This window comes from Cephus cinctus, unplaced genomic scaffold, assembly GCF_000341935.2.
Source record: "Cephus cinctus unplaced genomic scaffold, Ccin1 Ccin1_scaffold0240, whole genome shotgun sequence".
NCBI classification, from domain to species: domain Eukaryota; kingdom Metazoa; phylum Arthropoda; class Insecta; order Hymenoptera; family Cephidae; genus Cephus; species Cephus cinctus.
Window position 1 is genome coordinate 76,645 of NW_014332956.1, and position 27,336 is coordinate 103,980.

At 37.8% G+C, this 27,336-nt stretch overlaps 8 protein-coding genes across 17 annotated transcripts in view; 5 read left to right on the top strand and 3 right to left on the bottom strand.

Annotated features, from left to right (window-relative positions):
• The first annotated feature begins 106 nt into the window (after window positions 1-106).
• On the top strand, window positions 107-5,023 carry LOC107265848 (dolichyl-diphosphooligosaccharide--protein glycosyltransferase subunit STT3B). 4 transcript variants are annotated; one of them, XR_003059197.1, is made up of 8 exons: window positions 107-483; window positions 689-1,387; window positions 1,664-1,974; window positions 2,053-2,593; window positions 2,667-3,128; window positions 3,225-3,315; window positions 3,422-3,532; window positions 3,602-5,023. XR_003059197.1 is itself a non-coding variant. In XM_015735707.1 (8 exons), the coding sequence occupies exons 1-8, from the start codon at window positions 263-265 to the stop codon at window positions 3,607-3,609; spliced, it is 2,409 nt and encodes an 802-aa protein (XP_015591193.1). In that variant the 5' UTR covers window positions 107-262; the 3' UTR covers window positions 3,610-5,023. The 4 variants fall into 4 exon arrangements, 3 of the variants coding, with proteins under 3 accessions (XP_015591193.1, XP_015591194.1, XP_015591195.1); XM_015735707.1 differs by having other exon boundaries at window positions 3,457-3,532; XM_015735708.2 differs by having other exon boundaries at window positions 3,422-5,023.
• A 623-nt stretch (window positions 5,024-5,646) lies between these two features.
• On the top strand, window positions 5,647-11,891 carry LOC107265856 (INO80 complex subunit D). 3 transcript variants are annotated; one of them, XM_015735725.2, is made up of 4 exons: window positions 5,647-6,404; window positions 6,501-6,755; window positions 7,560-8,950; window positions 9,055-11,891. In XM_015735725.2, exons 2-4 carry the CDS (start codon window positions 6,730-6,732, stop codon window positions 9,219-9,221), a joined length of 1,584 nt encoding a protein of 527 aa, XP_015591211.1. In that variant the 5' UTR covers window positions 5,647-6,404; window positions 6,501-6,729; the 3' UTR covers window positions 9,222-11,891. The 3 variants fall into 3 exon arrangements, with proteins under 3 accessions (XP_015591211.1, XP_015591210.1, XP_015591212.1); XM_015735724.2 differs by having other exon boundaries at window positions 5,647-5,985; window positions 6,068-6,755; XM_015735726.2 differs by lacking the exons at window positions 5,647-6,404; window positions 6,501-6,755 and adding an exon at window positions 7,204-7,309.
• Window positions 11,892-12,120: 229 nt separating this feature from the next.
• Window positions 12,121-14,478, bottom strand: LOC107265857. Its single transcript, XM_015735727.2, has 6 exons — window positions 14,073-14,478; window positions 13,863-13,995; window positions 13,277-13,787; window positions 12,993-13,199; window positions 12,693-12,934; window positions 12,121-12,574 (listed from the first exon to the last, which is right to left on the bottom strand). Exons 1-6 carry the CDS (start codon window positions 14,141-14,143, stop codon window positions 12,368-12,370), a joined length of 1,371 nt encoding a protein of 456 aa, XP_015591213.1. The 5' UTR covers window positions 14,144-14,478; the 3' UTR covers window positions 12,121-12,367.
• A 91-nt stretch (window positions 14,479-14,569) lies between these two features.
• On the bottom strand, window positions 14,570-15,650 carry LOC107265859 (39S ribosomal protein L9, mitochondrial). Its single transcript, XM_015735730.1, has 2 exons — window positions 15,422-15,650; window positions 14,570-15,329 (listed from the first exon to the last, which is right to left on the bottom strand). The coding sequence occupies exons 1-2, from the start codon at window positions 15,515-15,517 to the stop codon at window positions 14,628-14,630; spliced, it is 798 nt and encodes a 265-aa protein (XP_015591216.1). The 5' UTR covers window positions 15,518-15,650; the 3' UTR covers window positions 14,570-14,627.
• LOC107265858 (HSPB1-associated protein 1) lies at window positions 15,263-17,558 on the top strand. 2 transcript variants are annotated; one of them, XM_015735728.2, is made up of 5 exons: window positions 15,263-15,409; window positions 15,872-16,077; window positions 16,172-16,458; window positions 16,529-16,910; window positions 16,981-17,558. In XM_015735728.2, the coding sequence occupies exons 1-5, from the start codon at window positions 15,400-15,402 to the stop codon at window positions 17,341-17,343; spliced, it is 1,248 nt and encodes a 415-aa protein (XP_015591214.1). In that variant the 5' UTR covers window positions 15,263-15,399; the 3' UTR covers window positions 17,344-17,558. The 2 variants fall into 2 exon arrangements, with proteins under 2 accessions (XP_015591214.1, XP_015591215.1); XM_015735729.2 differs by lacking the exon at window positions 15,263-15,409 and adding an exon at window positions 15,663-15,756.
• LOC107265860 (ADP-ribosylation factor-like protein 2) lies at window positions 17,451-18,462 on the top strand. Its single transcript, XM_015735731.2, has 2 exons — window positions 17,451-17,654; window positions 17,797-18,462. The coding sequence occupies exons 1-2, from the start codon at window positions 17,590-17,592 to the stop codon at window positions 18,284-18,286; spliced, it is 555 nt and encodes a 184-aa protein (XP_015591217.1). The 5' UTR covers window positions 17,451-17,589; the 3' UTR covers window positions 18,287-18,462.
• A 105-nt stretch (window positions 18,463-18,567) lies between these two features.
• Window positions 18,568-20,967, top strand: LOC107265846 (testis-specific serine/threonine-protein kinase 2). Of its 4 annotated transcripts, XM_025083089.1 has the most exons (5): window positions 18,568-18,936; window positions 19,080-19,207; window positions 19,270-19,444; window positions 19,667-20,506; window positions 20,575-20,967. In XM_025083089.1, exons 3-5 carry the CDS (start codon window positions 19,361-19,363, stop codon window positions 20,755-20,757), a joined length of 1,107 nt encoding a protein of 368 aa, XP_024938857.1. In that variant the 5' UTR covers window positions 18,568-18,936; window positions 19,080-19,207; window positions 19,270-19,360; the 3' UTR covers window positions 20,758-20,967. The 4 variants fall into 4 exon arrangements, with proteins under 4 accessions (XP_024938857.1, XP_024938856.1, XP_024938855.1 ...); XM_025083088.1 differs by having other exon boundaries at window positions 18,569-18,971; window positions 19,080-19,444; XM_025083087.1 differs by having other exon boundaries at window positions 18,569-18,940; window positions 19,053-19,444.
• A 207-nt stretch (window positions 20,968-21,174) lies between these two features.
• The window catches only part of LOC107265841 (unc-112-related protein), a 31,815-nt gene continuing 25,653 nt past the window's right edge, over window positions 21,175-27,336 (bottom strand). Inside the window, exons 2-8 of the mRNA XM_015735699.2 lie at window positions 25,741-25,974; window positions 24,400-24,668; window positions 23,886-24,305; window positions 23,036-23,464; window positions 22,746-22,958; window positions 22,429-22,665; window positions 21,175-22,344 (exon numbers count right to left, since the gene is read on the bottom strand). Of these exons, the coding sequence (XP_015591185.1) occupies window positions 22,144-22,344; window positions 22,429-22,665; window positions 22,746-22,958; window positions 23,036-23,464; window positions 23,886-24,305; window positions 24,400-24,668; window positions 25,741-25,974 (2,003 nt within the window). The 3' untranslated portion in view covers window positions 21,175-22,143. The remainder of the gene's footprint in view (window positions 22,345-22,428; window positions 22,666-22,745; window positions 22,959-23,035; window positions 23,465-23,885; window positions 24,306-24,399; window positions 24,669-25,740; window positions 25,975-27,336) is intronic.

Consider the following 27,336-nt stretch of genomic DNA (forward strand, 5'->3'; position numbering starts at 1 on the left):
ATTGGACAACTTTTTTTTATAGTTAGCTCGAATTATTGGGTAGGTTTTCAAGTCACTTCTTGGACTACATCATAGGGATTTTGTACGAAAAACAGTGGTAAGTCTGTAACCGGCATTTGACGTGTCCTACTGCTTGGCCAGAACGATTGTTGGTCTGCTTGATTGCTACGTGTCGAGTAAGAACGAGATTGTGCATGTATGGAGAACATCTCGTGAAAAATTACGTAAATCATTGTGTTACCGGGCGAGAGGACAAGAAACAATGATACCAAATAAAGCATCTGCTCCTTATACGAAGAAAGTTTTATTCCCGGACAAGAAACCACCGTCTAAGCAAATGAAGTCTTCGACGCTAACGAATGCCGCTGGGCTCAGCTCCCTTATTACTTTCACGATTTTACTTCTTGCTTGGATCTCAGGATTTGCTTCTCGGCTTTTCGCCGTTATCCGATTTGAGAGCATTATCCATGAGTTCGATCCTTGGTATGTGATGTTACTCCATTTTATAATTTAATTTGGAGTGTAATTCACTCTGATCGTTATCGAATTACGGTCGTTATTCTTATACAATTATAATTTATACCCCACTAAACAGTAGGATGATGATCTTGTATTTATGAAAATAATTTTCAATATTTTTCTAAATAACTTGGAACCACAGTTTTAATAAATTTGTTTTTCAATACAGGTTTAACTATCGAGCTACAGCATACATGGTCCAACATGGATTCTATAATTTTTTGAATTGGTTTGATGAGAGAGCATGGTATCCATTGGGTCGTATTGTTGGTGGAACAGTTTATCCTGGTCTCATGATAACATCAGGAACAATTCATTACATTCTTCACTCACTTAATATTCCAATACACATCAGAGACATTTGTGTATTTTTAGCTCCTATTTTTAGTGGTCTTACAGCCATTTCAACCTATTTATTAACAAAGGAGCTCTGGAGCGCAGGTGCTGGTTTATTCGCTGCTTGTTTCATTGCAATAGTTCCTGGCTATATTTCACGCTCAGTAGCTGGTAGTTATGATAATGAGGGTATTGCAATTTTCGCCCTCCAATTTACCTATTATTTGTGGGTCAAATCAGTAAAAACTGGCTCTATATTTTGGGCATCAATGACCGCATTATCCTACTTTTATATGGTCTCTGCTTGGGGTGGTTATGTTTTCATCATCAACTTGATTCCATTCCACGTATTTGCGTTGCTGGTCATGAATAGGTACAGCAATCGGCTCTTTACAAGTTACACAACATTCTACATTTTGGGGTTGTTATTGAGTATGCAAATACCATTTGTTGGTTTTCAACCAATACGAACATCTGAACACATGGCTGCTGGAGGTGTTTTCGGATTACTGATTTTTGTGGCAGCTCTCAGGTACTTAAAGGCATATATGCTATACCCTGCAGATCAGATTACTAGTTATTTGTTATCATTAATTTTTAAGATAAATATTAATAAAGATGCAGCAAAATTATTTCTGGTATCCTCAGTGTGCTATTCAAAGTTGTTAAATAAAATTCATTTGCTCTCTAATCTTCTGACTTCAGTCTTAATTTTTTTATTCTATAAATTTGTTTTTTCTTATGAATGTATTCAAGATATCTTAGCAATTTTTAAAGAATTTTATCTAACATATTCTTATATTTTCAGGTATCTCAGAACAGTACTTACGAAATCAGAAATGAAGTACTTCGGCGGCGTGGTCGCCGTAACTGCAGCAATTCTCTTGCTAATTTTAATTGCGTTGACGTACACCGGAGTTGTCGCTCCTTGGAGCGGACGTTTCTATTCACTGTGGGATACCGGATATGCGAAAATTCACATTCCCATTATTGCCTCGGTGTCCGAACATCAACCTACCACATGGTTTAGTTTTTTCTTTGATCTACAAATACTGGTAACCACATTCCCTGTTGGATTATGGTATTGCATCAAACATATCAACGACGAGCGCGTTTTTGGTGAATATTCATGACACAATGCATTGTATGATCTTACTCTATTTAATATGTTCAAGACAATATCTAATTGCTTTTTAGTTATTCTATACGCTATAAGTGCGGTATACTTTGCTGGAGTGATGGTACGTCTCATGTTGACCCTTACCCCTGTCGTATGTATGTTGGCCGGAGTTGCCTTCAGTGGACTCTTGGAATTGTACCTGAAAGAAGAAGATAGAGAAAATGGTGATCGCGAGGGCGATGGTAGCGAGGAGGAAAGTGAGGAAGAACGCGAAAGAAGTCCCGGAAGGGCATTGTACGATAAAGCTGGAAAATTAAGGCGCATGAAGCACGAAAGACCTAAGGGCAGTGGAGATGGATTGGGCGCTAATTTACGGAATGGTGTTGTTATTGGTATACTTATGCTGCTGATGATGTTCACGGTTCATTGTACTTGGGTCACGAGCAACGCATATTCTAGTCCTTCTATCGTTCTCGCATCCTATAGCAATGATGGTGGTAAATCCATTCTGGATGATTTTCGGGAAGCTTATTACTGGCTTGCTCAAAATACGCCTAATGATGCCCGAGTCATGAGTTGGTGGGATTATGGGTACCAGATTGCAGGCATGGCCAATAGGTAAGAGAAATACTTCGATAACTACGTCAAAAACTACGTAAGCAATGTTGAAATATATTTACTATTTAAACAGAACAACCCTGGTGGATAATAATACATGGAACAATTCGCATATTGCATTAGTCGGTAAAGCAATGAGCTCGAATGAAAGTGCTGCATATGAGATCATGACCTCTTTGGATGTAGACTACGTTCTAGTGATATTTGGAGGAATGATCGGCTATTCCGGTGATGATGTTAATAAGTTCTTGTGGATGGTGAGAATTGCAGAAGGCGAACATCCCCATGATATTCGTGAAAGCGATTACTTCACAGAAAGGGGAGAATTCCGTGTCGATTCTGAAGGTTCGCCAACTCTTCTTAACTCTCTAATGTACAAGTTGAGTTACTATCGTTTTGGAGAGGTGAAAATAGATTATCGATCACCATCTGGTTACGATCGTACTCGCAATGCCGAAATTGGAAACAAGAATTTCCAGTTAACATACTTGGAGGAGGCTTACACTACTGAGCATTGGCTCGTTAGGATTTACAGGTGATTCTTATTTTCCTTCAATCGTCATAAGCTTTTCAACGGTACTATTATCTTGTTTCACAAGAGATTACAGAGAGTATTTCTATTTTTATGTAGGGTTAAAAAACCAGACGAATTTAACCGCCCGAGGATCCCAATCTCCGAGCGTACTATCACTCGCCGTACAAACTCATACATTAGTAAAAAGGTGAGAGTTTTGTTATAAGAGTTTGAATGAAGAGACATATTATAAAATGTCTCTCGTATCGTTTGCCCTTTCTCGAAAGAGTGCAATAATAGATCTGGAAACGTAGTTGAAGTTATGGGGGGTGGGACATTGATGTTTCAGACGGCGAGACGCAAGAAAGGTTTCATTAAAGGTCGACCGACTGTTGTAAAGGGACAAAAGCCTCAGCGGAGAACAAGTGCGTAACGTAAATATTTACGATCAAATTCTCATACAACATTCAATCATGACGTTTTTAATAAAAAAGAAAATTGAGAAATCACCGTCCTTCGGGTCTACCATACATTACAAATCAGGATAAGATATAATACCATTGAACACATTGACTTGATTCGAAGAGTGGAGTAGAAGGAATAGCATTGAAAATTGAATGATGTTTTTCGAAGACTGTATCATCGGGACTACTTTCACTACTTACTACAGAACATGATTTGCATTTGTAAGGTATTGTAACATACATCATGTAATTGTGTCATACGTATATATATCGAAGATTTATATGTTATTTCCAAATAGTGTAGTATCGTGCCCGTAAGTACCACAGAGGCAATATCTATTTTCGATACAAGGGTAATGTATGACTACTGGCCTGTTGATTTATCAGAAATGTCATACAGTAAAATCATATAACACATTATTCTGTTTCCTTCGTCTTTGTAAAGCACTCTAGGGCCGAGTCAGTGTGTCTTACAGCAAGCTTTAAAGCTTTAACAAAATTTGTTTGCTATTAATAAAAATTTAAACCACTAAAGCTCTAAACTATGATTAATGACTATTACAATATTTGGATAGTATAGTGTTTTTCCATCATTTATTTTCAAATTCTTAAACAAGAGAAGCAAGATGCTAAAATCATTTTTGCATCTTCTGTTAGTCATTTTCTTACTAGTAAAAAAAAATGTTTTCATAATAAACTCATTAAATATTGTGTCACAATTGTGAAGGAAAACAAATGTCAAACAATGTAAAACAGTAAAAATGGTCCAACACTTACCAATGTTTGATCATTGAACTGAAAGGGCTTGTATGTGTGTCCTGTGTACACAATTTGTTGTATAGCGTCTTGTTAAAAGATAAATATTTGCAATAACATACCTTTGTTGTTAAAAAATTTCGTATTCAATTTGTCTGTTTCGATATGTGGTGTCTATGAGTAGAAGTTTTGATAATGATTTCATACTATTGACCACTATGATATATGTGTATACATATAATCATGAGTATATTGAGTTAGTATTAAATGATTAAATAGAAGACAAGTATCATGTCAAAATTAATTACTTCTAGTGCACCATTCCTTGAACAAAAGTACACCATGTATCCTCCTTCAAATAATTAATATACACCTATGTGTTAATGTTTCTGTTTGTAATGAGGAAAAAGAACGTACGAACAAATTATGAAAAATAATGCGACGGACTGGTAAATTGAATACAGAATAATCTGCCGCTTCGACAACGAATACTATTTCGTAATATGGTTTATTTTTAATACGAGGAAACCAAAATATCTCAGGATATCTTGTGCAAAGATGCGTTTATGAGTAAAGGTTTATTTTTTGTTCAGATTATTACTTCAATTTCTGTTTCGTATGCTCCTGTGATTTTCAAAAGTATAATTATATTTTTATTGCTTGGTGAGACCATTTCAATAAAAATGTTTTATAGAATTCAATAAAATATTAAGGAAAAATATCTTTTGTGATGACCATTTCGTTCTTATTATCAATTTACCACACTTCCTGATACAAAGAGAGATGACTGTAATTATAAAGGGTGAGTATGTCTGCCTAATGGCTATTTAAAAAATATACGACAAAAGTATGATGTATAACACATTAACTGTAAGTAATGCAAGAATAACTTTTTTTTTATTATATACATTGTTGATCTCAGGTACTTATTACAACACCTGTCATCTGACTTATCAGAATCAGGTGGTCACTGTAATTAGTGGAGTGGGATTTTTACAAACATTAAAAAACCGTAATAACTTCTTCTATTCCGTTTAAACAATATCATAAATTCACAAAATATTAATATTAAAAATGGTATACATGACTACTAGGCTGACCATTCATTAACATCAATTGAAGAATCTAGTATTTTCGTACTGTAGTACTTATCTGAAAATTAATAATCTCATTTTGGTAATATGAAAATCCTCAAATTTATAAGTATCGCTATGCTAATGCATTCAATGAATTATTCAATTTTGAACTTTTTCCTAACTTCAAACTTCATCATAATCTTAGTATAACTACTATAATGTTTTAATTAACGAGAATGATTAGAAGATTAACAAACATTGCGTAAAAACTACTTCTGAACATCAATTATAAAAGAATGGAAAAATATTTAAAGAGTATATTGGTAATGTAAATATTAAGATGTTATAAAAAGTTCGTAATAATCAAGTGGAATAAGTGCTCCGCCGAAGTGCGCGGATAAGTCGAGTACGTCGTTTTCGAAAAAATTACTCTATAAAAGCTCTCCAAAGTTTTATTGGAGTATTTGAAAGCCTTCTAGGGACATATGCAATTTTTTTGAAGATCTTTGTGTTCCGAAAGTGATAATGTATAAAAAGGATTGTTACAATTACGGAATAAAAGCGCCTTCGTAAATAAATTAGGTTAGGTTAAACATTGTGACGCTGGAAATTCCCATTCGTATTTGTACGCGAACGGACACCTAAAGTGAAATTTATTTTCCAGTGTAATGCTGCGAATACGAAGCCCAATGAGATATATGTGAAAAGAGCTTTTATGCGGATTCTGCCGCAACATCATTGCGAATTCAGGGATTTTTCGCGTCTCGGACGGTTCGTCTGGTCAGCAGCCGCCATTTTGCTGCCTTCACAACTGACATGTCTTTCTAATGTTATTATCGATGAGTGCTGAAGTTTGTGCGTGGCTTTACAATTGCTTTGGGGAATATTTTCTTAGTGGAGGTCAGGTGTGTTTGTGAAACAGCCAATTTTTATAAACTTGGCAGGATCATCTTCGATCAATTCCAACCTCGGCCGGATGTTGAGCTGATAAATGCAGCTCTGTGAGTCTTCTTGTTATACTGAATCCACCCTTGTTATGGGGTTGAAATTTGATCAACAATTAGCGTGACAAGCGTTTCGTCTATTGTGGATTTAAGCTCAATCAACGCACAGCTACGCTACTCGGTGTTATATTGTCAATAAGCGGAGTGAACATAACCAAACAGCGTGACCTGCCCCAATATAAAGTGTTGTAGTCAAAGTTTAGGAGCTAGGGCTTTGCTGACGATGGCCTTGCCCTATCACAGATTCGCAGAGCTCTCTCAAGATCATTTACAACTGTGGTACTCAATGCACGGAAGTAGTGCTGTCAAAGATGTATAGGACATGTTTGGTGTGAACAGCGATGCTAGGCAAGGATTATTTTTACCCTACTCTAGTCATGCACTAAGTTTACGCCTGTTGCTCTGACCAGTTTTAATATTTTGCATTTTTCATAATTTGATATATTACGATGCTTTGGAACTTCACTTTTCATATAAAAAGTAGTATAACTTGTTGCATTGTTTGTGTCGAGATGAACACATTGTTATGGAACAATGGCACTTATAATATAAAATATAGAAGTAATTAATTACTTAACTAATTACTGCATAATTTTAAAAAAGGTGAATTAAACGTTTATGTTAATAATTTTTACATAAAGTAAAGAGAGATTAATTTAACGTCTTTCACTTGTGATTATATCTCTTTCAAATAAGCTCTGTGCGTAACTTTTAAAATATAACTCTATATGATAAATGCGCTTTCTTTTGGTATTGCTATAAATATTAAAAATATTTTATTGCTCTTCTGTTAAAGATTCATCCTCTTGAGTGAATCGTGTTGATGGACAACCTTTTTTTACATACCATACGTGTTTCCAATGGAACTGCATAATATGCAACAGTAACTACTTTCTAAATAGGTATTTTTTTTTACTTTGAAAACGAAATTGAATTTAGTTCCGCTTAAATTGTTATCCTAATTTTCATTTTGTATGTGAAGATGAAATACTTTGAAAAGTAGCTCATGAATCTTATACTATGAAAAATCTTTACATCCTTTCTCCAGTATTATTTTTGTAATTTGAATGTATAAACGGGCCTCGGCATATGGCGTGAACTAAGTCTTATCTAGATAGGAGGAAGGTTGATTTGGAGAGTTTGAGAATGCAGGTGGAACGGGAAAGGACAGAGGCAGCAATCGGTGAAGGTCCCTGTTCGCGAGAACTCAAACATGGACAATAAATTGAAATTTTCGGACCGGCTGAAGGCTCTGCTGAAAACTGAGGCTCGACAAGACGTCGATCCGTACATTTTCAGCGAACCGGAACCATTTGCTGCGGCTACTGGAAGAAACACGAAGTTGACGCCTTCGAAAAATCGTAGGGTGATCCTGAATAGTAAGAACAACAAAGTAAAAGGAAAATGTATAAAGCAAAGCATAAAAATGGAATCCGTTGGGGATACGGGTTTCGGAGGAGCGTCGGACAGAAACTCGGAATTGGATGAGGAAGGCAGTAGCGCAAGAAGTGTGGAACTCCGGTACCCTAATACCGTTCGTCGAAAACATCGTCATCTGGAGAATCTGCAAAGATTAAAATCACGGCGACAGAGTCGAGATCACACCCTATTATACTACCCTCGAGCGGGCGATGAGATTTCGGACAGCGATTCGAGTGGTGACGAGATGACCGTATATCAGCGTCACTGGTTCTCCGGCGAAACGCCAATGGCTCTAAATCGCTCAGCACGACTTTCGCAATTGCGTTCCCAGCTGCGTCGACGATTGATCCAGTTGCACAAGAGCGGACCAGAGTCTGAAGCCCTACTGCGCGAGAGGACACGTTGTTTATTAGAAGCTGCTTGCCGAGATCCCGAGTCCACAGCTAAAGCCCTGCACGATTTGCCAGGAACAAGTAAAATTATAGATGGACCTTTACTAGTAGGAGGACCGTGCGGAGCGGATGGCTGTCGTCAGACGTCCTTACCTTGCACGCGCCATTGTTCCCGGCACATAATGCTGAATGGGGATCAGCTTTTGTTCGAACATTGCACTGCCAAGTTTAGTGACAACACTCAGTGTTGTGTTCCCGTATTCGATGTTGCGCATGAACTACCTCTATGCCCAGAACATGCTAGGAAAAGAGATAATTATCATCGCAAGGCCCAAGAATCGAAACCAAAGAAAGCTCGTAAGAAGCCGGCATCTCCTACGATCCCGAGGCCTAAGCCTAAGTCCAGACCCAAAAAGCGGAAGCGACCACCTTCTACTAAGCTGGAGTCGAAGAGTTTAACAATACCTAACGAAGAGAATCGTTATGTAAACCAGATCACCACGGGCGAAAATCATACCAAGACATTGAATAATTTGAATGTACCACAAGGAAGCTCAAATTCGTCGAATTTGAATCTTGGATTAGGATTGGGCTCTCTCGGCCTTGGCACAGGACTCAAGGTTGAACTGGGAGACCATGAGGTGTTCGCATCCCTAGATCCAGCGGAGCACGACTTTGGCAATGTGCTCAACAACTTACCTGCTGATGCTTTTAACGATTTATTCATTGGTAATTATCTTATAATATTTTATGACAATAAGGACTCTATCGAATGTATTTATACATCAAATGAATATACTATATGAGACAATGTGTCTTGTTGCATATTATAGAAAGCAGGAATGGAGAATATGAACCATCGAGAGAGGAAGAAGAGGAGCTGGAACGGGCGCTAGAGGCAGTTGACAAAGATGTTCGTAATCTGGAGCGAATGGGCCAGTCACACGGGCTCCTGGAGCCGGCTTTGCTTGCTCAGCTCATGTCGGATATCGCTTCGTAGCCCCCTCCGCCCTGATAATCCAGTCTCGAAATGATTCGGTTCGCGCGTGTTCCTTATGACGTAGAGAAAAAATATACTGTTCGTGTCTGTGCTGGTAAACGTAACATTGTATTACTAACTGTCGTATAGTTAACGCGAATTTGAAGTAATGCCAGGGATGGGTGCATGGATTGTATGGGATGGCATGTAGCGTCCTTGTCGATATAGTACAGATAATGCTAAACAAATGGTCATGTTTTTGATCAAGTATGTGTTGGGGAAATTGACTCGCTTGTAAGTGCTGCATTTGATCCTCTCGTATTTCTGGATAGATGCATCGATTACAAGACGTCGCCTACGTAGGACTAGTTGTATCGAACCCATCCAGGAATGGCAGGAATTTAAAAAACCTGTGGTTTTAGCTGTAGGAATATACATGATCATGTTTACTGTTCATCGGTAAATGACAATGCAGTGAAACACCAGTTATTGGCACAATGTTCAGCACATACAGACACTCCGTGATGTAAGCATCTATTGACACACGTAACATTTATTCTCTATGTGTATCAAGACTTTGGATTATTTTAACCGATCGATGAACGCAACCAGGTCCGTCATTTTGGTTGAATTTCCATAGCCAGAAATTAGAACTCCAGGGGCTGAAAAGATCCAAGAGCTTCGATTGTCATCGTGAAAAAACCAAGGGTTTCGCGCAGTATGGATTTTCATTTGAATTCTGACTTTACGAATGTGCTTTGTACATAATTTGCTACCATAGTTAATATTTGTAAATTACAACGGTTCAATATAGCGGATAATGATTATTTGCAAAATATTGTCGGCGCCCAGTGTCACGTAAACCGTTTATGAAGGATCCAAAATTCCTTCCTGATACTCGTGAATGCTGCAATATTTTTCCACGTGCAAGTGTATATGCCTTTATGCACAAGACGGCATGTTTTTAACAATGGCGCTTAGACCTTCTCTTTTTATATAGGTTTCAAACGCGAAATACATTAATACTTTTCAAAGTAAAACAATTGTAGGGAAGGTCCAGTACGAAGGTCACACTATATCCAATAGTTGCTCCAAAAAGAATGTCTTTTTGGTTTATGTTCTAATAAAAAATAAGGATTTTTTACAGTTTTGTCCTCATTGAGATACCTGATTGAGTGGAGCACCGTTGCACAGGCACACGACTGAATTTATAAAGAAAAATGCATACCTCATATGTCCATACATGCTCACGCATCCCTTCTATTGTCTTATCGATCGAATGCATCAAATACGATTGATATTTGCAGTTAATGCAGAATGATCGATAATTTCACCCAATCCATACTGTATTATATTCATCTAGACAATTATTAATTAATGATTAGTTACAATGGAACAATAGAGTAACGATGAGAAGCGCCAAAGGAGTATCTTTTAGATATTCTTCTGTATCATTTGTAAACAGCCATGCGGAGCTCTCCGCAGTAATTTTTTTTTTTTATAAAATGGCGAGTCTGTCGCTGTGACATGGTTTCAGCCGAGAAGCTGCATCTCAGAGTATCCGCTACTATTTATTTATTTAAATACTCCATATAGGAATCTTTGTAATATCAAAAGCAACGATCGGCCATAGATTCTGGGACTTTAGAATTTACTTGTCAATATTATATGATTTGCTGTGCCACTCGTTGAACAAAGATTGTTATTACGTATTCTTATGTATTTGGTTACTATGAATGCGGTGGATCTCGGAATTTCGCACTTGAATCTTGGAATCATGTAAGTGAGCGCTAAAGTATGACAATTTATAATGATTTAGCTGAATAAAATGTAACTCGGAATCTCGGTGACGAGATGAACTTGATATTAAGAGTTTCCTATTCCGTTCGAAGTATGCATGCCGCTCATAAATGTTAAATCAAAGATGGATGCACCTCGAACAACGATTTTGTTAGCCAAGCATCGACTGACTGGTATAAGTAGCAAATTGTCACGCGAATCAAAGAATAATATGAGTTACGTCAAGCCCCATATTGGGGAGCGAAAATCTTCTGTCTTAGGATCTGCGCTATCCTCATCTTTACATTGTTATTACTATATTTAATGGTAGTTAGCAGTTACAATTATTAGTTATATGCGGCGGAAGCAGCGATGTCGAATCTGAACGTGAAAGCATTATTCGCTGCTCCTAATGTACCTATATGTGTATGTCCTTGTAACATATTATCATTACTATTCTGATTAGGCAGTACCAATTACAATAAGCATATTTTTTACATTGCCTTGTAGCGCTCAGTTGTGTCTGTCCCTATCTTACACGTCCTTGTATATTCTTCTCTTTCTCTCTCTCTCTCTCTTTGTTTTTTTTTAAATCATAGTGTATCTCAATGCTTCTGCAATTCCAATGAACGGTTTATACGATAAAAAGAAGTAACACACTTCTTACAATTTATGTCTGCAAACTCTTGTTCAATTATTTCTTTATACTTATTCCCAGGAAACGCAATTCATTACTTTTGTTCAATTTATGCAGCGCTTATAAATTTTCTTGGTAATTACTGAGTTTTTGTCTATTTAGCCGTAACGATTTGTACGTTTGTTTGACTAATTATTGCAAATTACATTCAGAGCGAGAATGAATTTTCTATGGTAAATCTTTTCGCTTGGTCACTAAATGTTATTTTGGATATATATCAAAACGCCTACGTTAATAGTTATTCGATAAAACGGGTCATTATCACTTACGAATACTGCCTAAAAGCATTCGTGTAGATAAAACTTCAAAATATACGTAGTGACATGCGCTAGGCAAAATTACTTAGGGAATTTAATCAGACGATTATAGAAACACACAGTGAGCGGATATCAATGAGAATGGAATTTTGTATCCACTTAATTTTTCCATGATTTATCCGTAAATATTAAATATTATTTTGTTGGACTGATAGTAATCTAATCTATTGCATAAATAAAGTGCAACCATAGGTTGTGTCACCCGCACGCCTATGAAATGGATTAGATAATAATTGTATGTAAATAGATAATATTATATGTTTAAAAGTATGAGGCATAAGCTTTTTCCTTTTTTTTTTTTAATTAGTGTTCTAAATTTGAGGCATCTTCAGTATTGATTGGGGTTAGATTGTGAAAGCTTTTCTTTTGAATATTCATTCCGGGAGAGTAGCAATGGAGGATGTTTCCACGTATTTATTATTGATGCGTCTTAATTCTCTAGAAACCCATTTCTTTCGAGCATCCTCGCGTTCCTTTTGATGTTCACCGCATACTTTCGTATCCACTTCCATTGGGAAAATATCCGTAAATTCAGGATATAACAGATACTGCGGCATCCTGACGGTTTCGCGGTCTTGATGCTTTTTATAAAATGGCAAAAAAATTGTAATTAGATAATATACAAATTTATGTGGTGCAACAGGGCTTCATAGGATACATTCTAAATCCTCGAAATATGAAAGGCTTTAAAAGACCCACCAGAATTTTTTGACGCTTTTCTGCCAGAGAACATCTCCTTTTTTCCCATTTATCTTTCTCAGCATTTCCAGCTGTAATTGGTTGTTCTTCTTCGAGTGGAGTTAACATTATATCGTAATCGGAGCGCGGATGTCCCAAAATGCCAACTTTTATGCCTAATTCGGTCAACGATTCTTCTTTAGCAAGGAGTGCATTATGCAGATAAATAACACGTGGATCTTGTGTATTCAATTTGACTGTACCTACAATATGAATTCGCCATTAATAATTGTTATTACAAGGTACGCTAATGACTCTCACCTAAACCCATAATACGATAGTCGCAGTACGTATTTATCAGTTGATATGCCAATGGAGAATTTTTTAATAATTTCCGTTTTTCTGGCATCCTTGGACCATGTAATATGATATATTCATCTTCCAGCATAATTTTGTTGAATATTCCTTCAGTTCTCCTATCAGCGGAATTATATGCATCTGTTCTGAACAGCCTATGAATTTCTATTTCTGAGAAGAAAGGCGTTGCATTTATTAATATAATCGGAATTACGTGAAAGAGATGGTTGTATCTACTTGAGACGAACCGATTAAACTGTAATGTTTGCGCTGAAGGGTTATCCATACCACTCTGTGTGCCACTCTTATCAATACTTCAAAAATTCTCAGATCTTTTTCTCCTTGCGACTGAGAGCTTGCAGTAGATGCTGATTTTTTATTAGTTACCATATGGTGATACGGCGCACATTCGCCGCAGCCAACCACCAAATGTGCATATTCTCTTCCTAATACACACCTAAGTGTGTCCATTTCATTCGCATATTTAGCTCTACTGCCCCTTGCCAAAGGATTCGGAGCCTTTTTAACTGTAGCTTCACGCTTGCGGGCCAAATCTTCCCATATTTCTATGTAATATTGAAAATATAAGATGAGGGCTCTCAGGAAACGATCTACTACTGGCAGATGAAAGAAATTGATAAACTGTATCGTGATTGGAGTTGAGATGAGGTATATTACAAGGTCTTTCACATCCTGCAGAATAATGATATTATGTTCTGTTGGTGACACCTTTCTCAGATAAAGCCTTCGAAATCTGATCTGTAAATGTGCAATAATATGGAACATTTATTTATGGACATTTCGATGATTCTCGTATATAATTAGTTAACATACCTTTTCACTTGGATTCAAAGTTTCGTGAAAGTTTAACATTAAGTAAGTGTGAGGACAGTAAACATTTGTCTTGTGCAAGATTTGAGCCTGCTTTTTACGACTTTTTGTTTGCTCGTCCTCTGCTTTTGGAACTCTGACGAGAAAAAAAATGATTTTAAGTAAGCAATGACACGTGTAATGTGTAATAGCTTGAGGAATCCAATTTTTTACCCCAATAACACGAGACCTTCGGCGTCATCCCAAATGAAACGCTTCTCTCCTGTGGTAGGAGTCGCAGGCATTTCACCATTTTATATCATATTTGAACATATATATTTTAAAAAGTGTTTAAACGGGTTACAAATTCAACATGAAAAAACAGTTCACTGAAGGAAGTTTGAGGTACCTGAAGTTGTAGTTTATTCCAATTATTGATTGTACCATGGTGTATCACCTGTGTTACAGGTACATACAGACTTGTGTGTATACATATGTTGAAATTCAATGGATATATTTATTTTGTAGCTGTAAAAAATCATTCTGTATGTGTAATATAATGACAAGTATATCAAGAAATTATAAATTGTTCGAAGTATAGTTACAAGAATTAATAATGCAGCAGAAATACTTTGTTTCTTGGTATCCTTTTTTGTAATTCAGTTTGAAACATTGAAAAAACTGGATTTCGATTTTATAGGAACTTAAACTGGTTTTATAATAAAAAAGCATTAAACCTTCTAATCTTCATAATTTATTTATAAACGTGCTAAGGCATACAATTATATTTTAAATACTTGGGCTTTCAACAAGACGATGTTTTGGGAGAGTATCCAGTACAGCCTGATCTTCTGGGAATATTGCCTCATCATGAAACTTAAAGAATTCACAGTGTGGAAGTCTCTTAGCAGGATCTGCAGACCAGTGATGGATTGCACATCTGACTTTAACTTGTTCCTTATTATTTATAGTGACTGTTACATAGAACTCTTTATTTTCTATTGATAAGTCTGGACCACAAATTTTCTTCTGTGGCATGGTTATACATTCATCTGGTACATGAAAATTAGCTTTGCGGAAGCTGCTTCTTATGTGAAACTTCTCTATTGTCCATGGATTATCCAATGTCATCAACACTGATAACTTTAAGGTGGACAGTAGGTTTATTGTCCGTTCAACATATTTAGAACTATATTGTTTGGTGTCATCTTCAAAACTTTCATACTTTTTAATATTTTCAGGTGAGGCATATACAGCCAATCCAGGTAGAAGATAATTATAATATGCACAATTAGATGGCATATTTATTCTCTGGCCCTTATTACCGATTCCAGATACATATGACGTTAGGATAATCTCTATTTTTCTCTGTTTCTGTGTTTCTGTATCAGCCACAACATCGTATATGAATTGTTTGTGCTTAAGTGGTGCAGGACGTTGCCCTTTTTTATGAAGTGGCATAGGATATTTTCGCTTTAATATAATGGTATTCTATAAATGAATAAAATGAATATACAGAACCGCAAACCTCCATATTAAAAGACAGTAAAAGTTGGTAAAAATGGATCAAGGTAAGAACTTACACGCGTTTGTTGAGCTAAAGGTCCGGATATTAAGGTCAGCAAAGGACTAGCTAGTGCCCGCAAAGGAGTCACACATATCTTCGAATTATTCAGCATTCTTATTTTTTGATTAATTCATGTGAATATGCTTTTTAAGTCCTATAATTCTTCTTTATATACTGGAATTGTACTACAGGTTATGAACGGGAGGTTGAATACACTTATTGAAATATTATTTTAGTACGACAACCTCCCGGTAGAAAGCGGTGTTTCTACTATCTATGAACTTCTTTATTAGCAGATGATGTTCCTAAGACACCAAATCCTACTTTGAAACTTCAATTTTAATAATTTGTGTAATAATTTATGCATTGTTGATGAATTGATAATTGCTATCCTTTTCTTATACAAATATAACATGGACTGTATTATTTCATATAATTTAACTCAATATTTATTCATCCAAAACAGCAATGGCAAATATCTTGGCCCCATCCAATGGAATATTGAAGCAGGCAATAATGGATCTGAAGGAGCCTGTAATTTTTCGTGGTATTCTCAAAGATGAAGAAGGATGCAACATTTGGAAATTTTTGGATTGGAACTTGACAGAACTTGCAGAGAAGTTAGGTGATATGCGGTTACCTTTTAGAACTGGATTTAATGGAAGGTCAAAGGTAATAAAATATTACATGAACTTAATAATATTAATGGCAATAATAGATAATTATACATATATTTATACCATTGAAAACTTCATTTTTTTAATAGGAGCCACAATGGGATATTAAATGTCCAACTCAAACTATGACCATGCAGAGATTTCTTGAAGAATCATACTCCTGTGACAGACCAGAGAAGTGGTATTATTTTGATTACAAGTATATGCATGAGTGGTTAAAAGATCAACCTGAAATATTGGCTTCGGTGGATTGGCGTCGATTTGGATTTGATGCATGGGGTGAAGATTCTACACTCTGGATTGGAAATAAAGGAGCCCATACTAATTGCCATCAAGATTCCTATGGTTGTAATTTAGTTGCTCAAATGCATGGAAGGTGATGAACTTGCTGTCTATTAATTGTATCCATAATTTTACATTGTTATGATATTTGTTCATTTTTGCAGAAAGCAATGGTTTTTATTTCCACCCAGTTGTACCAATGCATTACAGCCTACAAGAATTCCATATGAGGAGTCAACAGTATATAGTAAATTTAATTTCTTTTGTCCAACACAAAAGGATGAAGAAGCTATTGTAAATGTCCCAGAGAGGCCTAAATGTATTACGCTTGAACCAGGTCAGGTATTATTTGTTCCTGGTGGTTGGTGGCATTATGTAGAATCACTAGACTTAAGTGTCAGTGTAAACGTATGGCTTCCGTTGCCAACGGATTGTGAAGCAAGGCTGAGAGAGGCATTGGTTAAATTGATTGCGACGAGATTAGGAAAAGGATGTTTAAATTCTGCAGAAGAACCGCATAGTACGCTTCATCGTTCTATGAAATTGGTACGAATATGGATACTAACTATAATTAGTCATATAACGTTAAAATATTTAAAAAAATGAATATTGCTAGGTGGAAGCATGCCTTCATGAAGTTAAAGCGAATGAGGAGCCTGTAGAATCGCCAAGCAAAAAAAAAGCAAAGGCAGTAACATGGACAGCAGCAGCATTATCCAAGGAATATCCTAAACACGTGTCGCTTTTATCGGAATTGAATACAAAGGAATTAAGAAAATTACTAATAGAAAAAAGAGAACGGTTTTCAGTCAGTAATGAAGCCGCGTCTGACGAAAAATGTGCGCAAGTGACTGAAGATTCTAATCTTTCAGAATCCTCATTGGATCAAATATCAAAAGCAGTTATTAACTCTTTTTGTCATCCTGATATTATTAGCAGGGTGGCTCAATTGGTCATTGATTCAAATGTTACAGCATAACATGTTCTCATACCTAGGACATGTGACATATGTTTAAGTGTTTTAAAGAATCCGATATTGCGCAGTTGCTTATTCGGATGTGTGCTTTGTATGAAGGCTGAAGTACCCACAGAACAAATGTAGGCTGGGCCATGTTAGGTTGGATTGCTTTTCTGTCAAACGTCTAACCTCTCAACATTCTTGATACGGCTTTGTAAATAAATTTCGTAAATATATATGGTTATTGTTGCACTGAATTAACAAGAGATGGGTCTGTTAACTGTTTTAAAAAAGTTAAAGCAAAAGGAAAAAGAAATGCGGATTCTTATGCTGTAAGTATTCATAAAATTTTTTATAATTTCAATCTGTTTTATCCAATCTTGGTATCTAGGTTAGAAATTGTATAAATTGTACTGTTTCAAATTTGTTTTGAAGTTTATGATTGTGTGGGCAATTATTTTAATGATATTTCAGTGGCTTGGACAATGCAGGGAAAACTACTGTTTTGAAAAGAATCAATGGAGAGCCAATTGACACCATTTCGCCTACACTTGGTTTTAACATCAAGACATTGGAACATAGAGGATACAAGTTAAATATTTGGGATGTAGGTGGTCAGAAATCTCTGCGTTCCTACTGGAGAAATTATTTTGAGTGTACAGATGGCTTGATTTGGGTAGTGGATAGTGCAGATAGGAGACGGCTTGAAGATTGCAAAGCAGAATTGCACAAGCTTTTACAAGAAGAAAGATTAGAAGGTGCTAGCCTTCTTGTACTTGCTAATAAGCAAGACCTACCTGGTGCCCTTTCAGCTCCTGATATTGCTGAAGTTTTAGAGTTACCAAACATCAAAACTCATCATTGGCAAATTTATAAATGTTCTGCGGTGACAGCAGAAAATTTGGTGGAGGGTATAAATTGGATAGTTGACGATATTGCAGCTAGAATTTTCTATGTAGATTAAGACTTAAAAGTGATAATCGTATGACCTCTTCTTTCATTAATACTCTTTCTTTTATTATCCTAATACATAGGATAGGAGTTTTATACAAAATTTATCAAAACATTATTAATCCTTGATTAATTTATGCTTGACACCATTTATTTTCTCCAGAGATAATAAAACCAAATTATAACTTACAAGACTGCTTATTCATTTTCTATTAAATATGTAAATTAACAGTTATATTATAATTTATAAAATTATCGTAATTGTTAAAAATAAATAAATCTAATGTTAAACTAATTAAATATGTTTTCAATAAACTTATAATTTATGCTTTTGGAGTTGATAAAATAAATACAATTGATGTTGAGGGCTAAAAGGAGCTATTTCCGAGCTCTATACCATGAAGAATGACAGTCGAAAACGAATAAATGAGGGTTGCTCGCGAGGGCTCGTGGCCCCGGCAACCGAAAACGAGTTTTCCACGGTCCATAAAATTTCCTAGTGCCCTGTCAAATCGCAAACTTGCTTCTTTTCCTTCGTCCTATCAAAATTTTCTTTAAACACGAAACGTATCCCAAGTTCCGGAGTGGGACCTCCCTGGTAATACGATAACTCCTAGTGAATATCTAGATGTTTTATAAAAGTGTCCGAACATGGTGCGTTAGGTAGGTGCGTCTTGTGTACTCGGTTTTCAAAAGAGGTGAACAAAGAATATATTTGTAACGAACGCTGGTCAATTGTTCGTTGTTTTATATAATGGCTGCGATTTAATGAAACACAGATCTTCTCCCGTATCTATTAATCTTAGGTACGAGCTGGACTCAAGGCCCAAAATTTTAGTGTTGCAACAACTCCAATGACAGAGCGGGTCGACCTATTTTTCCCGGTTAAAACTGATGTCAATTTTTGACTTTATCAAAGCACTGACAGTGACTGGTATTTGATGCTTGAAAAAGAGTGACAAATCATTCTCCGAATAAGAAGTGTGCCTGTAATAGAGTCCAACCGGTACTGGTGAAGACAGGTAGAAAGAAAGACAGGATTACATACGACAGGAGTCAGGGAATCCTCCAATGAAGAGCCACTGGCATGGCCACGCGACTCAGCCCCCGAAACTCGGAGGTGAACGCTCTTGAGCAGCGGGGCTATCTGATTGGCAAAAAAATTGGACAGGTTATACCTCATCCTAATCCATTTCCATGCATTAACCTTTTCCGTCTGTCATAGCTTCCTTTTATTTCATTACCTTAAGAACTTGTCTCATCCCTTGAAGGCTGTCTTATCTTCGGGTTCTATCATTTAGTCTCGTTTTCTTCACATTTAAAAGTATCCTATGTTTCCTTCATTAAGTGTAAATGCAAAGATATTTTAATATCTTGAAGTGTTCACTGGCAGGGTTCTTACGCGACTGTCCATCTTGCTGAATATGTGGATGGACCTAGTACGAAAAAAATGCGATTGGCTTGTAAGATCTTTGACAAGGAAAAAGCACCACGTGACTTCCTGGATAAGTTTTTCCCAAGAGAATTAGAGATACTGACAAAGATTGAGAATCCTCATATTATACAAGTACATAGTATCCTTCAGCGCGGTCCACGAGTTTTTATATTTATGCGTTATGCCGACAATGGCGACCTCCTCGATTTTGTCAAGAGGAACGGTGTTGTGCCGGAACAACAGTCTAAGCTATGGTTCCGACAAATGGCTTCTGGTCTTCATTATCTTCACGGAAAGAATATAGCACACCGGGACTTGAAGTGCGAAAATATTTTACTTTCTCGTAAGTTCAATGTAAAGCTTGCGGACTTCGGCTTCGCAAGGTATTGCATCGATCACGACGGCAGAAGGGTGCTCAGTCATACCTATTGCGGATCGGCAGCTTATGCGGCACCGGAAGTCGTATCTGGGACACCCTACAATCCCAAATTAGCAGATGTCTGGTCCCTGGGAATTATACTTTTCATAATGCTTAACGCATCCATGCCTTTCGATGACTCGAATTTACGAAAGCTTCTCAAGAATCAAATGTCCAGAAACTGGGTATTCAGATCCCGTGTAAAGGACACAGTTTCTACCTTGGCCAAGAGTATAGTTAAGCATATTCTGGAACCAGACATAACATTAAGGTTCACCTTAGACAGGGTACTAAACCATGAATGGATCAGAACCAAAAAGGATAAGAGTGGATCTCTGGTTGGTAGACTGGTACATTCTGCACCGCCAATTCATCCTCAAGTAATTATACTTTTTATAATGATTCATTTAACATAGATTTGATCGCTACTATGATATTAACTCAATAGACGAATGGTGGTGGTGGATTAAACGGAGGGGGAACAACAGCAACCGGAAGTCCCCCAACAATTCCTAGAATAGGTCTGTCAGGGTTTAAAGGTATAGAGAATGCTAGTCAACCGTCTACTATGAAAAGCATAGACAATCCAGGAAAGGAATCATCTAATCAGTCACCGATAACTGTTGAGTGATGAATACAAGTTTTCTAATGATTTTATGTGAAGCATTGATAGTCGATGTGAAAGTTAAAGGAATACGACCCGCATCTAGTCATCACAAAGATTCTATATTTTTCAAGAATTTCACTTTGTAAAATATTAATTATTCATCTGTATACAAATGGTAATTTTTGCTAATATATAATGTCGAAATAAAGATTGAACATTCTTGGGAAGTGATAATAACGAATGAAAATTATTGGTGAAAACGTAGTCTTATATCTTTCTTATTTAATAGATTAGCTATAATCATGTAAATTGTGATAGTGAAATGTGTACAATTTGCAGTGAAATTAATTGAATACATAACATAAATCATATGCATTTTAAAGTGGTGAAATATCAAGAAATATGATGGAGATGTAAGAATAATTAGTACATATTCCCGTGTACATTAATAATAATTACGTTTATTATACATCTATCGTCTATTAATATACAAAACTATAATTTTTGGTTACATATACATATATAATAATATAATATTGTGTAGATAGTGTGTAACGGTACAAGTAAATATTTTTTATTATATATAGTTTACATTAAAATAACAAATAATTTACACGATCATTTATGTTTCTTCGCCGGACGGAAGATAATTTCGTCCGGTCTAGCACCGTTTTGTGATGTTGAAAATATATTTATCCGGACGAACTTAACTTGTAGTCCTACAGAGCAGTTAACACCTAATTAAAATTATGGGCTTCAATTTGAGGTTGGGAATAACTGTAAAAATATTAGTTCGCAGTTTTATTTTGATATCTTCAATGCATTGCTATAATTAAAACGTGCTTCGATAAAGGCACGATAAATTCTCCTTATAAGGTATCATGTGCGTGTTTTAGATCCATATAGCTAAATATAATGTGTCACGATGTGTAATGTGTAATTACCTTCCTAATTTCTTCATTGACTATCAAAAGACTTTTTTACTTCCGCCAACTTTGATATATTAGGATTCATCGTAAATCCATTAGTCGGTGATAAACACAATTAAAAGTATTTAAAAATCTTGTAAAAGATCGTTGACCTGCGTGTGTCATTATCTATGAAAATATTATAAAATCTATATTGTGGGAGGACTACGATTGACGCGTTCTACGGTACTGTTTTTTCTATGTACAAGCACAATTTTCAACACCGCCCAATTAAAAGATCATTAACATTAAGTATTTCCACAATCGTCAGCCACCAAGGCAGTTATCCGCGAGGCACTGAAGTAACGAACCTCCACTTTAGACACGTTTATTTTCCCCTGGTTGTTAACTACTCAGAAAAATGCATTCCAGCCGGTGCGTGCGCGTTACGCAGATAAAGGCAAATGCGTCGAGAGGCACGTGATTTTTCCATGGGACTTTCCTAAACCCAGCCACCAGTCAATTTGTGGAACATTTCTTCGTTCAGCGTCTGGTTTGCTTCCTTGGAACGCATTGACAGGAAGATATAGCCTCCAATGAATTCGTGGACGACCTTACAGTCGGCAGATTGGCATTCGAATATTATATTCTCTTCTTCAAATTGGACCATCATGTGCTTCACTTCCCAATTAACATTCCATGCCTGTGCAAGTGTTTGACAGTTGGTATTACATGATTTTCAAAGAAATGCGACAATTAAACACAATCAATTTTTTTTTTATCGTACCTTCATGGTATTGTACCTCCAGGTCTTGAGATGATCCCCACTGTTAAGGTCCATACGCATAAGTCTGTTATTAGCAATTCCTAGAAGTTCATCCTTATTTTTTCCTGTGAATCTGACAACAAATAAGGAGATTCCATATTCCGGAAGAGATTGCCAGGCTTTGATATAATTTAATTTGGCTTCGACTAAATGAAGATCTTTAACGTTAGCGTGTGCCTCCAGGATTCTCTGGACCAACTGTAAAAGCAAAGATTACGTGATAATTTCAGACACACGAATACATTATTCTAAGTAAACATTCTCCATGACCAGCATACCTTGCCCTTGAACTTTTTAGCAAATCTCGGAGCAACGTAATCCTCGGGCGTGATGTCAAGAGAATTTGGATTGATGGCAGGAGCAGGTGCAGGCCTCTGCAGCTGCAGGAAGGCTATGATACTGTCAACTTCGCTTTCATAGGATGCATCTGCCAGCGTACGACCTTTCGCAGCCAATCTGCAGGCAGCCATCCATTTTGCGTATTGTTGTTCCTGACAGAAGATGATTACCAATAACATATATCCAATTCAAACTGTTATCATAAAAGTTGCTTATCTCAAAAACTTACCGTATCGCATCTGATCCATATTTCAGTCATTCCCTCGGCACTGGGTACTTCCAATCTGATTCCATAACGTCCCTGAGAGAGATGAACATCAGGAGTGACCTCACAGCCTCGGAGATTGATGATGTGTGCTGGTTTTTCTGAACTGTTGGTATCCTCCTTAGTCTTGTACAGCCTCAGCTGAAGATCCCGACAGGTGAACCAGTATCGCTTAAATGCCTTAAGTGTGAATCTTTTGGGTTTCAGGAAGCGAAGATAATCGCAAAGTTCCGGAACCTGTGTTATGTCACTTGGACTATTATTGATATTGCTACCCTCAAGGGTAACCTGAAGATCTGTAAGGGCTGCATCAATATCATCCTCGACCGGCGAGGACGCTCCGTTACTGTCGTAGCTCGGCTGTGGCACGCTGGCTTGAAGGTTGACTTGCACCTGCGAGGTTAAATAGTCCATGATATGTAATGACATCAGGTAGAATATTTTTTAGTAGTTGCTACGTCTGCGACCTCCTTTTATCGATATTGTCCCGTTGAGTCGTGAGTAGGAAGTAACATACGAAAACATCGTGTGGGAAGAACATAGTAGGACAGTACGCGTCATAGTAGTTAGATCCAGATAGAGCCTAGGTACACGTAGAAGGAAAAATCGCGCGTCCAATAATCGGCTTCGCGGTATCTAGTTCTTTAACATGCGCTATGCGAGTTTCAGAAATTTTTCCTGTTATCACTTAGGTGGATTCTTAGACGAAGAAGCGTATGGGGACCTCGGGAGACTTGATGTTTAAATCGCGGAGTTACGTACTTTCGGTGCTCACTAAAATTATCCCGCGAAACAACTTTAAGAATTCTCATACCTGAAGTGCAGCAAACATAAGCATCTCTTCTTCTGTGCAGTCGATCTCTTCGGCTAGTAGTTGCCACTTGGCCTGCTCGTAAATCATATTGATCCTGACCGCATCGGTCTTTGGGTTAAGATCGTAGAACGAGTAGAACTTGAACTTCAACCTGAGAGTATCATACTCCCGGATGCCCTGTTCCATGATGGAGAGTGAAGAGTCCAGCCATGCCACATTCATTCTCGCCCGTTCTACCAGCGTCTTTGGCCTGATCAGCTTTGAACGGATATCCGGAGACACGGTTGTCGGACTCTGAGCTAAGGATTCCGTTAATCCACCATTCAGAGCCTCCAGACTCATCGTGCTGTTGTTAGCATTGAATGATCCTGTGCTACCAAAACCCGAGGAGTTGTTGTTCTTCTTCCATGTACCGGGTTGCTATAAAGTCATAATTGCTTGTTGATTTACTTTCCCCATATATTCGTATGATCGATCGTCCTACGTGGTAATTATTTTTATGTGTAATACTCACGGAAACAGGAGAGCTGATCGGCGTGCTGTGGTTCCTGTTGGTAGGAGTAACCGGTGCGCACATAAACGGACTACTTTGATCGAGACTATCCGTTGAGCCTCTGGGGCTCTGGCTTACTGGGATGAAGGTGTTTGTGTCAGCTGGGACGTTCCAGTGGCCGTTTTTCTGATTCTCAATTTTCTTTTTCGCCGGTAGATCCTTTAGATTGTACTTGAGGTGATTGGGCTCCAGGGGCTTGCAGAAGGACAGCTCTTCCGGATGCCTTATACCTGAGGAAATACATTTGAGATGTAATACGTAAAAATGGGTAAATTGACAAAACACACTGCCGCCATTATACACTTTCGCAAATTGTCGACTAAGCGAATGACCCCAGGGAATTTTGTGTAAATACAAAAGATTGCGGAGCATTTCTATATACGTTTATGACGCAATGAGGTTATCCACTCGGATCGTCTCTGCTCATACAAGGAAGCGAAAAGACGGCGTAATTAGTTGCTAAGAGTAATTGCCAACCATGTAACAGTTTTTGTTCTTAAAGGACGAGAACTACACAAGAGATAGTTTAACCCTGGGGAAATTTTGTTGTCAATTGGCTCCCTCTGCGTTTCACTTAGAGCAGGAAATTACGGTGGTTCTGTGTAGGCGTAACGTTTGAACTATTATGACGAGTTATCAGACCCTATGGAATTCACGAGTCGTTCTAATTAGATATCGACTTTACTAAGATACAAGACCTAAGAACGAATCACTTGAAATATATATATATATATATATATCTTTTAGCAGCTGACTACTTCCCATGTGCTATTTTCTCGTTAGAACAATTAGCATATCCCCGGGTACTTCCTTGATTAAAAAAGAACCAGCCTCTTTTAGCAGCTGACTACTTCCCATGTTTACTAAGATACAAGACCTAAGAACGAATCACTTGAAATATATATATATATATATATATCTTTTAGCAGCTGACTACTTCCCATGTGCTATTTTCTCGTTAGAACAATTAGCATATCCCCGGGTACTTCCTTGATTAAAAAAGAACCAGCCTCACGGTGATAAATTTAAAGGTTTACAGTCTGAGTGACCTTCGCGTGACCAGCATTGGAGTTTATGGTTTCGTTCATCATGACGAATAATTATGAAACAAAAGTCACCTGTCCTGCGGTGGGCGATACTCCGTCAGATACCAAGAGTCATTACGTTCTTCGTGCAGACTCGCTTTAATTCAAATGCAAGGTCGCTGCGGCACGTGTATAATACGACTTCCACGCGTTGCTCAAGGTTGCATAATTAAATTAATTATTTCATTCACGAGAAGCATGAACCGCATGGACTCACCTATTTCCTTGCAGAGGTTGATGACGGCATTGAAGGTCTTGACGGAGAAGTCTACCCTGCAATCTAGACACCTCATGTCTGGAAGTTGTACCCGCAGAGTCTTATGCATCGGAGTGAAGTGAAGCAGCGCATCGGCTGCAACTCCATACTGATCCAAAGTGCTTCTTGTTCTGGTCAGCCACTGATTTCGCGTTGGCCACCACAAGGCATGATCCGACCAGTCCATGGCGATATCTGAAACAAAAATTGAAGGTTAGATACAGACGACGATGGTGGTTAGTCATAGCGGTGAGACTTGGATATTTTGGAGGGTGGTGCACTTAGGAGGTTTCAATTAACAAGACAAAGAAGCGTTCCAGAAGAGTAACAAAGCATCGGGGAGACCCGTGTTTTTTTCAACTGCACTAGAAGTCTACTAGACGGAAACTTATGGAGGGAAGAGAATGACAGGAGGGAATCGATGTCTTTCGAAGAGTGCCGTGAGGGCGCGTCCCCTAATTTTATTACTTGGTTAAAAAGAGGGTCCCGCAGACGCGAGGAATGTCAATCCTTAACGATGGCGAGGAAAGTTTCCCTCGAAGTGATTTATCCCGCCACCAGGAAAAATACGGGCTCATTTATACCAAGGTTGATTTTCCTCAGCATCATGGACCATTTCTTGAGTATTTCTGAGACGGTCTCGCCGCCGCGTAAGAATGTTATTCTAGCCGCAGAGAGACATCCGGGACATGTGCGCTAGGATTTGTCGGATTTCGTGGTCACATCTGTTTGCCCGTCTCACAGATTTACGTACGAATGGGCAAGAAGCGTCCGGTTCGCCGTGATCTTAGGAAGTTCACAAATTACACGTCGGAGAGTAATTCAAGTGACGGGAATGAGATCGCGTCTTCAAAGGTAAGGTACGCCCATAAGGAGTGAAAGAAAAAAAATGCTGGAGAATAGCAGGGAACTTCCGAACGTTTGTTACATGGCCGTCGAGGACAATTTGAAAGACGAGAATCTAAGGGTAGCACGTTCACCCTTCGGCATACATATGCGTAACATGGGCACATAACACAACATACTTTTGTGTTCGCACCACGTTTCATTGTGTTCATCCTCCTCGCGAGCGACACTCCTAAGACCCAAGAGACAACCCTTACAACTCAACAAGGGTGTCGGGTAGCTCAAGGGTTTCATCCACTCGTCTTCACTCAGACGAGAAAGCAGTTCATTCGCTCAGAGGAAAATCCTTCGACTTCCTAAGGAAATATTGCTCCCAGTTGAAATTTAGTAGTCGGTATACTCGCTACGTGCTAGCAAGCCATACAGATCTCATCCGAATTGTCACAGCTGCCTTGGCCCGGGCAGCCTTACTTTTGACGCGGTCAATTTAACGATTTACCCAGAAAACCCGGTGGTAAGGTCGAATTCACTCCCAGGCGAAAATGGCTGCCATTTAGCCTCCCATTAGCCGGGGCATATGGTGCGGTCGGCATATGCAACGCGATTATTGGCGCATCCGACGGGCACAGTGGCTGCATTTAGAAGTGCATTAGGCACGACCCTTCGAAAGGCACACTCGAGCATTCTTACGGGCTAGAAGGTACGGGGGAC